General features: G+C 42.2%; 1 protein-coding gene across 1 annotated transcript in view; it reads right to left on the reverse strand.

Annotated features, from left to right (window-relative positions):
• Window positions 1–13191, reverse strand: part of DOCK5 (dedicator of cytokinesis 5) — a gene marked incomplete at its 5' end in the record, with an annotated part of 172525 nt that overhangs the window by 47776 nt on the left and 111558 nt on the right. Inside the window, 5 exons of the mRNA XM_081091307.1 lie at window positions 1070–1170; window positions 2454–2532; window positions 4168–4262; window positions 7315–7413; window positions 12878–12973. Of these exons, the coding sequence (XP_080947433.1) occupies window positions 1070–1170; window positions 2454–2532; window positions 4168–4262; window positions 7315–7413; window positions 12878–12973 (470 nt within the window). The remainder of the gene's footprint in view (window positions 1–1069; window positions 1171–2453; window positions 2533–4167; window positions 4263–7314; window positions 7414–12877; window positions 12974–13191) is intronic.

The following is a 13191-nucleotide window of genomic DNA, read 5'->3' on the forward strand; positions in this document are numbered from 1 at the left end:
AGATGCCTTCAGAAGCCAGTATAAAAACTTCACTTACAGCCCTAACCGGTTTGGCTCAGTGGACAGAGCATGGGCCTGCGGACTGAAAGGTCCCAGGTTCGATTCCGGTCGGGGGCATGTACCTGGGTTGTGGGCACATCCCCAGTGGGAGATGTGCAGGAGGCAGCTGATCGATGTTTCTAACTCTCTATCCCTCTCCCTTCCTCTCTGTAAAAAAATCAATAAAATATATTAAAAAACAACAACAAGAAAAACAAAAACTTCACTTACGGTTATCCAACCAAAATCAAATCTCTCCTTGAAAGAAACTGTCATTTAAGATATTCTAAAGAGTGAGATTCAGGTATCCATCTTAAAAATCTATCATCTTTTGATACCCACCTCACAAAGAAATCTATAAGTTTTATTTCTACCTTTGAGCACACAATCACTACGTCCCCTCTCTGAGCCACTAACAGCCCGTGTTTTCGGGAGGAACCAGAGGCAGAGGTGCTAAGTAATTTGTCTAGAATGCCAGACGTTCCAGAAGGGGGAGCAGAACCGAAATTTCACAGCCTTTAAATGATAAATTCCTAAAGTCCTTCCTAACCGCACAGCCTTGGAGTCTCCAGGCTCTCAAATTCCGAAACAGGCCCGAGACGAAAGCAATGCAAAGCTTCCCTGCGCGCTCATCACTCTCATGCGTGAGTCCACTTTGAATTCCGAGCAGGCATCTGCAGGGCCTGTTTAGGTGATGTGTCAGACTCGGCTTCTGTGCCCGAGGGACTACTGAGAGGCACAAAGGAGCCTGCTTTGTGAAGCACTAAAGAGGAAGAGGCACTGTGCCTGCAATTTGGACAAGCTGCCAGCAGAGGGCCAGCTGTTCCCAGAGAACGTGATGGGTGATGGGAAAATGAATGGGGCCTTGGGAAAAGAGGTGATTCTGGGGAAATCGATGAAATACTTATAAGAGCTACCTCTCTAACAACATGGCACCCAGTGGACAGTGATGTCTGTGACACCCAAAATCTTGTTTTGAAACGGAAAATACCACCTACCTAATCTTACGCAAGTTTGAGAGGACACTTACTTTTTCATAATTTTGGTGCGCTTGGCTTGAGAGAAGGTTTCAAGCTGCAGGGACTCGTGGGTGAGAAACGCTACTGCCAAATGGAAGTAATTGTTCCAGAGCTGTTCAAAATTAATTTTGTGGGCGAGAAGAAAAGGAAAATCACATTAATAAGGGTCATCACCAAATGGTGCCATTTGGAGCAAGTCACTTGCCGGGGATTAATTTTAAGAAATCCACAGGACTTCTTTTACTTCCTTGTGTTTCAATTATTCCGCCCTGAAATTTTTAATGCAATATTAATATTAACATGTTAATATTAATTTAAAAAAATCCAAACTATTATATTTTTCTATACTCCTGGGATAAAGGCAAGCTGCTGCCAAGAAGCATACCTATTTATAGTAAATGGTCTGGCAACATGTATGAAAAGCCCTAACATGCTGCCAAACTTCTGAAGCAGTAAATACTTCAGGACTTTATCCTGGCAAAATAAATCATGGCTATTTAAAAATACTGAGAACAAGGAAGGCCCTCCAAGTGCTATTTAAGCTAACAGAAAATGGAAACAATCTAAATGTTCATGAGAATAAGGCTAAAGAAATCATGGAGTAGCCAGACAATGGACTGTATCAGCCATTAAAAACATTGCAAAAATATTTACTATCATCAAGAAGATCAAAGAAAAAGTAAATAAAGTAGATTAATAGAGGTTATCAAAGAACTGCACAGCTCAATTCCATTTTGGCACATACATAAAATACATATGTACAGATATGCATACACATATATACAAACACACATCTACATGTATACTTATGATTCCCCACTTTTAACATTCCACAGACACGACCCAGCAGAGCACGTCACCAACAGAGCGTAGGCTGGCACATAAGCTCGATGAGAGCAGGGCCCTGAGTGCCTTCACTGGGGCCTAGAACAGACCGTGAACATGTAAATATTCTAATATTTGTTGATGAATGAATGAATGAATGAATGAATGAATGAAGGTGAAGCTAGTGACCACCTGTTTGGTTATCACTGTGTGGGCTTCCAACCAAGTGTGTACACAAACCACTCTTTAGAAACTGAACCATCTGTAGGCAGAGCACATACGTTATGTTAACAGCAGAAGACAGTCTTTCAATTTCCGTCTTTTTGCTTAGTTATATTTTCTACCATTATTTTTTTTAACATGTATTAGTTTTACAGAAAGAAGAAAAAATCCTGTTTGACTATGTTTGGAGGACAGAGGAACAAAAATGTGTGCTTTAGGAAAGGACAGAGGACAAGAAATCTTTTTCATTTGGAAATGACAAAATCTTTGGTGACGTTTTCCAAAATGAGCTGGTTCTCATGCTTTGGCTGAGAATCCAAGGAACTCCTAGGTACGTAGCAGGCTTACCTGAAGTTCAAAGCCTGCCTGATCCATGAAACGCCTTGTGAGAACCTCAGCAAACTGGTTTATGGCTCGGAGGAAAACCCTTGGGGAGGAAAACACAGGGTAAGAAAGGCACCTTCGTGCTCACTGCAACACTTCCCATCTGTTAAAAACAAAGCAAAGCAAACCTGGACTTGGCAACAGACGACCTTTAGATCAACCGAGGTCGTCAAGAGACCAATGACAGAGCACGCCTGCAGAGGACACTGAAGGTCGGTGTTTGGAACTGACTACAAGCCCCATTCAAGGCTGCATCTCAATTTAGCCCGAGGGCAGAGCTGGGACAAGCCAGGCCTCCCTAGACACTCTCCACTCTATCATGCTGCTGATCCAAAGTCTATGCAATGTTTCTCTATCTGCATAGAGAAGGGAAGGGCTTTTCTAGTCAGGTATGAGGACCTTGTAGAGCTAACAATAATGGTGAGAATAATGATTTACTTTATCTACCTCTTTAAAAATTCTGAAGTTCCTTTAATAGAACGTATGCATTTAGTTCATTTCACTTTCATTCAAAGTCTTTATTGCGGGCCAGAATCTACAAAGCGCTGGCTCAGGTTTTGCTTTGAAAGAGACGGTTCCTGGTCCTATGGCATTTAAACCGTGGTGGGGGCCATTTGCCATTTGACCCAAGAAAAAATATGGAAAATCCAATGAGGGGGTAAAGAGGTTTGGGAACCCAAGGAAGAGAGGATGACATCCAGGTCAGAAAGGCTCCTTCACAGATGCCACCTGAGAAGGACCTGGAGGAGTGAGTGGCAGGGTGACAGCCAGAGATGAGGAGGAGGTGAGGCAGGTGGCAGAGCAGCGTGAAGGGAAGGACAGAAGACGCTCGGGGGCTGGGAAGCGGCCAGTTTGGCTGGAGCGCGGCTTGGAGACAGAGGGAAGAGTGGAGGGTAAGGCTAGAAAAGCAGGCAGGGCCAGGGTGCCGTCTTTGACCATCAGAATGACGAGGACCAGATGGAGCCGCTGGCAGGTGCCATGGAGGGTTGATGCTGACGATTCGGTGAGGAGACTACAGTAGAGAGAAGGGGGCAGAGAGCAGGGTCAGAGCAACAGCAGCAGCCGGTGAAATCGGGAACATGAGCACACAAACCAGGCTCATGGAAGTGGGAGGAGCCTTGCTTTACAGACGTGGACTGGCGGCAAAGGATTTCACAGGCCTTCACAAAAGTCAGAGAGCTATTACCAGGCCCAAGTGCAGTGACCCCTGAACAATGCAGGGGTTAGGGACACTGACCCCCAGCGCAGTGAAAAATCCTCATATAATTTTTTACTCCCCCAAAACTTAACTACAGTCAGTCCTTTGTACACTCGGGTTTCACACTGGCGGATTCAACTAACTGTGGATCAAAAATAGTGTTTTTAATCTGAAGTTGGGAATCGTGGATGCAGAGGGCTGGTTATATTAATAGTCTACTCTTGACTGGAAGCCTTACTGATAACATAAATAGCCAATTAACTCATATTTTGTATGTTACATGTATCATGTACTGTAGTCTTACAATAAAGTATGCTAGAGCAAGGCAATATTATTTTAAAAACATAAGGAAGAGAAAATACATTTACTGTGTTTATTGAAAGAAATCCATATAGGTGGATCCTCACAGTTCAGCCCATGTTGATCAAGGGTCAGCAGTATTCAGAGTCAAATGCCCCGGGCCTGCCCAGGCGGGCTTACCTGCTCTGAGTCATATTCATGACCATCCAGTCTTTGGCATAAACATTCTTTCCAATCAGATCCTTAAACATGATAAAAGTTTCCATGAGGAAGTCCTGCAGAGAACAAAGGAATGGCTGGAGGAAAACTGGGCTACATGTCATAAGCCTTCCTCGCCATGTGGACAAGAAGAAAACTACACCAGAATAAGCTGTCCTAGTCCCTCCACTGACAGCTTAGCTTTTTAATAAGGTTTTGAGGATAGCAAGCATTTTACAGCTATCGTATGATTTGGTTCTTACATCATATACTCTGATGAAAAAACTGCCCACATTTTACAAATGATAAAACTGAAGCTGTGAAAAATTAAACAACTTGCTCAAAGTTGTAGAAACTGGGAAGCAGAAGAGCTGAGGGAAAAACTTGGGGTTCTGAACTCTCCGTTTAAAGTCAAGTGCTGTCTGAATAGGTCTGCTGCATTTAAAACAAATTCACCAACAATTGTTGGAAAACTGGTATTTCAAATGACTGAGTCCAATTTTCCTTTATTATTGTTAGAACAGAACAAACATGCTATAAATAAGAAGCAAAGTCAGGGTTCTTCCTATTCCAGGAAGGCAGCCACATGAAGCCTGGGAGAAGGGTCCTAACTGGTCCTTAAAAGAGATTCCAGCAGTGGATCATGATGACCATATTAACTGATAATCAAAGTCCAATATTGGCCAAACAGCGGTTTTACTCAAAGGGGGGGGGGGGGCAATGAGCAAAAAGGAACACAGAACGACTGAGCTAAAAACCAAAGCTAAAAACTTTGAAAAGCTTTTTTATTTATTAGCTAGTTAAATTTAGACATTTTCCACTCGGATTCCTGAAATGGAAACCCTGTCCAATTTCTCTGACACCGAACCAACGCAGTTCTATCTTCTGAATTGCACCATGTAGCAGAAAGAACACAGGGCGTGGGGGGCAGGAGGCCTGGGCTCTATTTCGAACTGTCCTCCTTGGGACACTGGTCAAGGTGGTTAACTCCCTGCACTTTGGATGCCAAACAGCATGGGAGTGAGGGCAACTCTGGCTGGAAAATATGTGATGCCCCTGAATCTTCCCTTCGGTTCAATGAGAGTCAAACTTTGCTTTCTTCAATTCTGACATCATAGACGTATTTCATGCCTCTTAACATTTTTCATCAGATTTTAAGTGTTCCCACCAATTCATTAACTATTCTATTAACCATTTCCCTCAATTCAAAAGAATTCATGGTTTGTGAACAAGGATTCGATTTGGATGCCAAGGACTCCACACTGAACTCTTGGTAATCTAAGGGTAAACAGTGATCGCATAATAAAGGCAATTCCCAGTTCCTTGTGCTCATAGCCGCCTTTTAAGTAGAACAGCTGTTTGGCCAATCCCTCCTTTTATCTGCCACTTCCCAGTCTTTCAAATGATTCATTCAGAAGGCAGCAGGAGGGGGGCAATCTACTGAAAGTCAGAAGATCTGGGTGTGCAGCATAACCCTCCACCAAAGCCTACAATTCCCCATGGGGATAATCTTCTTTTTAATCAAATAAAAGAGGGGGAAGAGCTCACCCTTGTTTTAGAAAACACGAGTTAAAACTGTTTTGTTTTTTGCTTACTCAATGGAACCGAATTGTCAAGAGTCTGAATTTAGTATAACTTCCACTATTCTATTTTTTTTCTGAAGGAACTTTTTAAAAAGTCACTAAACTATTTCTATATTAATTTTAAATTACATCATAATAGTAATAAGATTATTGTTATAAATAGCTCATCTTCCAAGGGTATTAACTACATGTCAAGCACAAAGCTAGTCATTTTCTATGCATCGATTCAATCAATACTCAACTCACAGTACCCCGCAAAGTAGGTACTGTGTACTGCCTTACAGATGAGAAAACTGAAGTTAATGAAGTGGAAGCTTGCCTAAAATTTCGTAGAAGGAAGTGGAAGAGCCAGAACTCAAACCCAGATCTGGGTTCTTAAATCTACTACACCATCTGCCTATGGAGGAGAAACAATGCTACCCTACCGGAAGCTTCCATCTCTCCCCTCCCCCCTTCCTTACCGGAAGCTTCCATCTCTCCCCTCCCCTCTTCCTTCCTAAGTCTCATGCACCTGGCCTCGCAGGCACACCTACTCATTGCTGTGGGTCCTGTGCCACACGCCTGCCAGAGCATGGCCCGAGTAGGCCTCCAGATTAAGCCACATGGTGCAATCCAGCATTTGGAGAGTTCATGACTGGGCCAACTACTAAATACTACTAAGCAGTCGTTTCTCTCCAATTCCCTGTGTTTTTCCATCATGGGACCTCACTAAATGGAGGGTGACTGGCATGAAAGGAGCTGGGTGTCCTTGTGTGCAATGGCCATAGACCATTCAGAAAGGAGACAATCTAGGGCACAAAGAAGACTGAAATATGCATGGACGATGGGAAGTGACTGAGAGCAAAGACCACTGCCATGGGACATCAAATTGCTAATCTAGATCCATGTCCAGCTCACTGCTTACAAGATGATACACCATCAGGGACATTTACCAGCCACTAAAAAAATCCCTGAAGGGAAGAATTCTGGGGGCAGCCAGAGGCCTGGCTTAGCCCCTCAGGTAACCTTTGCTTATACCCTGAATAGTAACTCCGAGAAAAATTTTCTTGTTTAAAACAAGGGAATGGAATACTTTCCACTGAAGACATACAGGTTGTAAGGGGCAGGCATTACCTCTTCTTGTCTCCCTTTCCAGGAACTACTGAAAACGATGCCTTCAACCACATCTCAGAAGACCCTGCACACCTCTGCCCCTAAAGCCCTTGCCAGGCAGGAGTGACTAGTGTCCCTAAAAATAAGACACTACCCTCTTTGAGAGCAAAAACATCTCCCAAAGGTTTCTAAATAAAGCTCTCTTTAAGCCCAAGAAACTCAGGGGGTTGAGTGAGGACCCCGGGTATACAAATTATACTCATCTTCAAATCCTATCCCAGAGAGAAAGAATGAACACTTTCCTTTTCTTCATCACTACGGACCCCACATGAAAGGAGCTGGCATGAAGGTGGATGGGGAGAGACCCCTGGACGCCTGGTGCTCAGTTTTGGTTACTGTTTATGCGGAATGTAAGAATCCTGAAGGTCACCAGGACTCAGTGAAGACAACTTACACTGATGTCTTGGTTGGTTTTGAAAATGTTGATATAGTGGGTGTAGTGGCTGTCGTCCATCTGCCGCAGGATGGCAATCATGCACGCAACAAAACTCCCCTGCAGGAGAAAAAACACAGGTACCAAACCCCTTACCAGCAGTTCTCAACCTGTGGGTCTCGACCCCTTTGGGGATCGAACGAACCTTTCACAGGGGTCGCCTAAGACCATTGGAAAACACATATATAATTACATATTGTTTTTGTGATTAATCACTATGCTTTAATTATGTTCAATTTGTAACGATGAAATTGGGGGTCACCACAACATGAGGAACTGTATTGAAGGGTCGCAGCATTAGGAAGGTTGAGAACCACTGCCTTAGACCAACTGACAAACAAGATTTGGGCACCTGTACTTGGCTTTCCCAGCCAATCACCTAAGCAGGGACCAAACAAACTGGAAACATTCCAAGGGTTCCCAGGGTATGCTGTGCTATTTCTGCCCGAATTGACCTCTTCAATGTTGAGGTGAGGAATGTGGAGGGCTTCCCACATCCCGTGAGCAGCGAAGGTTTGTGCAGCCAGTAGGTCAGGGGCCACTGCCTTCACGATCTCAGCTAGAGTACTAGTGAAACACCAGCTTGTGGACTCCAGCTTCTTGTTGAGGCAGAGTTGTCGGCTAGAGGTCCAGAGAGAAACGTCTGGAATACTTAGAGTGTTGGAGGAATATGGTTTGGAGGAAAAAAAGATGGCAAAACAGAGCGGAGGAACAGAGAAGACAGGAAGTGAGGCTCCTGGTGGAACACTTCAATGTCATTTCAGCAACTCTAGGAGCCGGGAGCCAGTTACTCCCAGTATGTCACACGCGTGTAACTGTGCACCTATTAGTTGATTACTATCATTTCTATTTTTGAGGTCAGGAATTACATATTTAATGTGCTTTCCCCTCATCCAAATGTATTTGAATTATAATTTTTCTAGCCAGAGGGCAAATATCCAGAGGTAAATAGCTTCCTGTATTGGCTTCATTATGAAAACAACACAAATTTAAATGAATTTGGCACAGAGCAGATGAATATACAGCTGTTTTTAGGATGGAGGGAATGACTTTCTAAACACAAAACAACCAAGTCTATTCGTGTACTCCTCTTTCTGAATGAGTCTATCTTAACCTCTTTCATTTTAAAAGTTGATTTTTCTAACCCCAGCTGGTTTGGTTCAGTGGATAGAGCGTCAGACTGCGGACCGAAGGGTCCCAGGTTCGATTCCAGTCAAGGGCACATGCCTGGGTTGCAGGCTCGATCCGCAGTTGGGGGTGTGCAGGAGGCAACCAATGATTCTCTTTCATCGTTGATGTTTCTATCTCTCTCTCCCTCTCCCTTCCTCTCTGAAATCAGTAAAAATATATATTTTTTTAAAAGTTGATTTTTCTAATTATAACACAACGTAAATTTAATGCCCTAAGGCTTGTCACATATACTGCAACCCAGCATTGAGTTTACATTCCCATCAGTGCCTACAGTGTAGACTCTACACCATTGTTTCTCCAGGCTTTTATCTATTCATGGTATTGAGCTTTTATTTAATGTCATTTTTGGTTAATTTGCATTTCCTGCTTTGAATTACACATTGTGTCCATAGGTTTGTCAGTCACTTATTTTTCTCCCTTTGCTGTTTGCTCATATTCTTTATCCTTTTTTAATTAAAATGTTTTAGTGGTTTGTAATCGCTCTTTAAATATTAAGGCTATTAGCCACTTGTCACATATTTTAAAATGAATTTTTACAATTTGGTGCTTAAAGTTTCATTTGCCTATATGAAATTTTTTTTCACATATAAGACTTTAAATTTTTTACCTAGCAAAATCTATTGTCTTCTTTGATGATATCCTTTCACTTTTTTAAAAATATATTTTATTGATTTTTTACAGAGAGGAAGGGAGAGGGATAGAGAGTTAGAAACATCGTTGAGAGAGAAGCATCAATCAGCTGCCTCCTGCACACCCCCTACTGGGGACGTGCCTGCAACCAAGGTACATGCCCTTGACCTGAATCAAACCTGGGACCCTTTAGTCCCCAGGCCAATACTCTATCCAGTGAGCCGAACCAGCTAGGGCCTTTCAATTTTTTAAAAAATCATGAATCTCTTTTTTCTTAAAAATAGGTATATATCAGTAGTCGGCAAACTCATTAGTCAACAGAGCCAAATATCAACAGTACAACGATTGAAATTTCTTTTGAGAGCCAAATGTTTTAAATTTAAACTATATAGGTAGGTACCTTGTTATTAACTTAATTAGGGTACTCCTAAGGCTCAGGAAGAGCCACACTCAAGGGGCCAAAGAGCCGTAGTTTGCCGACCACGGGTATATATTCATTTGTATTTTCTTTTAGCTGCCTTAGGATTTATTTTTTTTTTTTTACATTAAGCCATTCATTCTATCTGAAATTTATTTTGTGGGTATAACATAAAAGTCAAACAAATTTTTTCCACACTGTTCATATATTTTCCAAATAAAATTTATTAAAAATCTTCACTTTCCCCATTGAAAGGTAAAATTTTTCATTTAATCGAAAGGCTCCTTTTAAATTCCCTCAGTTCTGTCCTGTTGATATATGTACTCTATTGCTTGAGTCCAACACTATTTTAATTACTGCAGCATTACAATGTTTTCAAATCTGGCATGCATATCCTGCATTATCACTTCTATTGGGCTATTCATTATGTGTATCTTCCATTTATTTTTACACTAATATTTTTGTGACTCTACATTAAATGAACATTTTTTTGAAATTTCTGCATAGCTATTTTTGTAATATAGAAAGGTTGCTGAATAATATTTATTTTAAAAGCACTTAGTTTAATAAATTATTCATCAGTTATTAAGATTTCAGTTAACTCTCTTGGGTTCCCTAGATATGGTAGCTATTTCAGCTAAAAATAATGACAATTATGATATTTTTCCTTTTCAATATTTATATTTAGAGTGGGTTTTATTTTGGTCTTATTACATTGGCTAGAACTTATAGAAAAATCTCAACAGTGTTGAGATTTAATATTTTAATTCTCCTTTTTATGGCCATTACCTAATGTGTGCCTGGTGACTGCATGTTAAAAACATCTCCTATTCTTAATTTGGAATAGATGTTATATCACATATATTTTGGCATCTTTGGAGTCATGAAGCATGTTTCCTTTTATTTGATATATTTTATTAATGAATCCTCTAATATTTAGCTATTCTTGAATATCCAGAACTTTATTAAGCCATCTATATAGTTATGAAAACAATACATATATAGTGTGTGTGCATATGGATATGTTATACATATATGTATGTGTGTATTTCTTTTTGTGACTGTGTCTTTGCCTCTTTGTATGTCTTTCCCTCGCTTTCTCCATCTTATGTTTATCTTTCCCAAGCATTCTCGCTGTGCTCGCCCGGTCCCTCTGTCACTCATGCATCTCAGCCATGTCCACAGCCATCATCTTGCTTTAACAGAGACATGGCAGCAGTTCAGCCACTTTCACATTCACATCCTCACCCTTCCCTTCAAACATACTGAGCCAACATCCCTGGGTTAAACAACAAGAGGGGTAAACGATGATTCTACTAACAGGAGCTGAAGAGGTAAATTCAAATTCAGACATAGTAAGTATTATCTATATCATTATGTGTATCAATATATCACTTCCTAATCAGCATAGTCACCAACCTGCCTTTCTTTAAATATTCTTTACATAATGGCAGCAATGGTGTGGCAATAACATTAATGGTGTGCCCAGCGAGTAGCTATACCTTTAACACAAGAACTGAATCCTTTCATAATAAGCTTTGGATCATCCTGAGTTTTGATCTAGCAGAAAGACAACGTTTTGCTTGCAGGCATTTCTCTACATGCTTATTTGGATCGGCTCCAGCACCTGTATGGAGATCTATGAGGGACCTCTTAGGATTTCTGCCTTCGCTGGAAGGCCCTTCCCCACACACCCACACTCCCTCACCTTCTGCAAGTCTTTGTCCAAGTTCTACCTTCTCAGGAGAGCCATTCTTAACCATCTTGTTTAAATTCTCCCACCTTTATCCTGCACATTTTTTTTCTCCAGAGCACTTATCTCCTCCTTCTAACACTATGCATTATTTGTTGTTGCTGTAACTACTAGATGGGAAGCTCTGCTAAGGTTGTGGTTTCTGTCTGTTCTGTCCCTGATGTATCTCCAGTGTCTAGAAGAGCACCTGGCATACAGTAGCTCCTTAATACATATCTGTTGACTAAATAAATGGTTTTTATTTACTACAGCAATTTGGGATAGCTTTCTTACTATGTCCTCTAATGAAAATCTAATTATATCTTTTAATATCACAAATAAAAGATGCTTTGCTTTTATAATGATACAACTTGGCTTTCAATAGTTACCTGTGGTTTCAGTCATATTTTCTGACATCTAATAGACAAAGTAGATGGAGAATGAGAGGCCAGAGCAACACAGGCACTTCTAAAAGCATCTTAATCACAGGTTCTTGAAAATGTTTGTTATTTTCTTTGAACCAAAAGCGCTTTTCTTTGAACAAAGTGCTGATCTATAAGCACACTGAACATTATTAGTGGAACCAGGATGCAAGGGGGAAACTGAACTGCCTAAAGGGCACAGTTGGAACAACTTGGTAAAAGCTGCTGGGGACGGGGTTGGTTGACAACATGCCCAGGCTCTGAGCCAGGCTGGCTGCCTGGTCCCAACCCTACTTCAACCTTCTGGCATGTATGTAACCTCACCAGGTTTCGTAACCACTCTTTGCATATTTCCTCATTTGAAAAATGGAGCTAATGAAAGAGCTTCCTAACAGGATGGGTGCAAGCTTTTGTTGAATTATAAAGTGCTTAAGACAGTTTCTGGAACACACAAATAACTGGCTAATGACTTCTATTATCAGCACTACAGCTGGGAGCTGTCACTATTATGGGTCTAACGAGGAGGATCCAGACAGAGCCTGCAGAAACAGAGTCAGAACTAAATTACTTGAGATGGTAGAGGAAATGCTGAAGGCAGCTACCAAAACCCCTCGTTTTCTGCTCACAAAGACTCAGATTTTCCTTGAATAAAATATTAAATACTCAGAATATTCGGTCCAACAGAAACAGCATTATCTGTCTCCCTAGGGTGCCCGCACGTCTCGGTGGGTCTTGGTGGGTCTCCACTTTAATGTATTAGACCAGGCTTTTGTTTAACCTTCAACCTGAGCAAGATTCCTCAGGAATGGACTGGCATGCCTTATATTTAGGGAATTCTTAAAAACGCTCCCCCTTAACCTTCTCACCCTGTTGGGTCGTCTTCCTATTAGAGAAAACCAGTCAGAGTTAAGATCTGCTTGCAGTGGTAACACGCCACCCATCCCATCTGGGGAGGCTGGGAAGTTCCAGGCCCCTCACACCCAAGCCACAGTGTGTGCAGGCACAGATGCACACGGGGCTGGGCGGAGCCTGTGAGTCTGGTCCAGACGCTGGTCCCAGGCCTCCCATTAAGGCAGGTGGGATGCTGAGGCAGCAGCAGCAGCGGCCGGGGGCCCCTTAAGCGATACTCACGACGTGGGGAGACTGCCGGTTCATCGCGATCACGGTCCGATTGATCCTCCTCAGCAGCCGCTCCATGATCAGCTGTATGTGCATGGCCGTGGGGCCCTGGGGAGACAGACAGGCACACCCCTCTGACTGGGCACTTTTCTGCGGGAAAGCCTGAAGAGGTTGTTTCTGGCTCCTCCCTCCCAAGCAACCTCTCATCCAAAAGGAAAACACGGTTGCACAGAAAAATACATAATGTCGACACGAAGGACTCAGGTGAAAGTCATCAGCTGTAACATTCTGAAGATGAGCATGGGGCTGCCGGGGAAGGCCGCCCC

Source organism: Myotis nattereri, assembly GCF_964212035.1.
Source record: "Myotis nattereri genome assembly, chromosome: 5".
Taxonomy (NCBI): domain Eukaryota; kingdom Metazoa; phylum Chordata; class Mammalia; order Chiroptera; family Vespertilionidae; genus Myotis; species Myotis nattereri.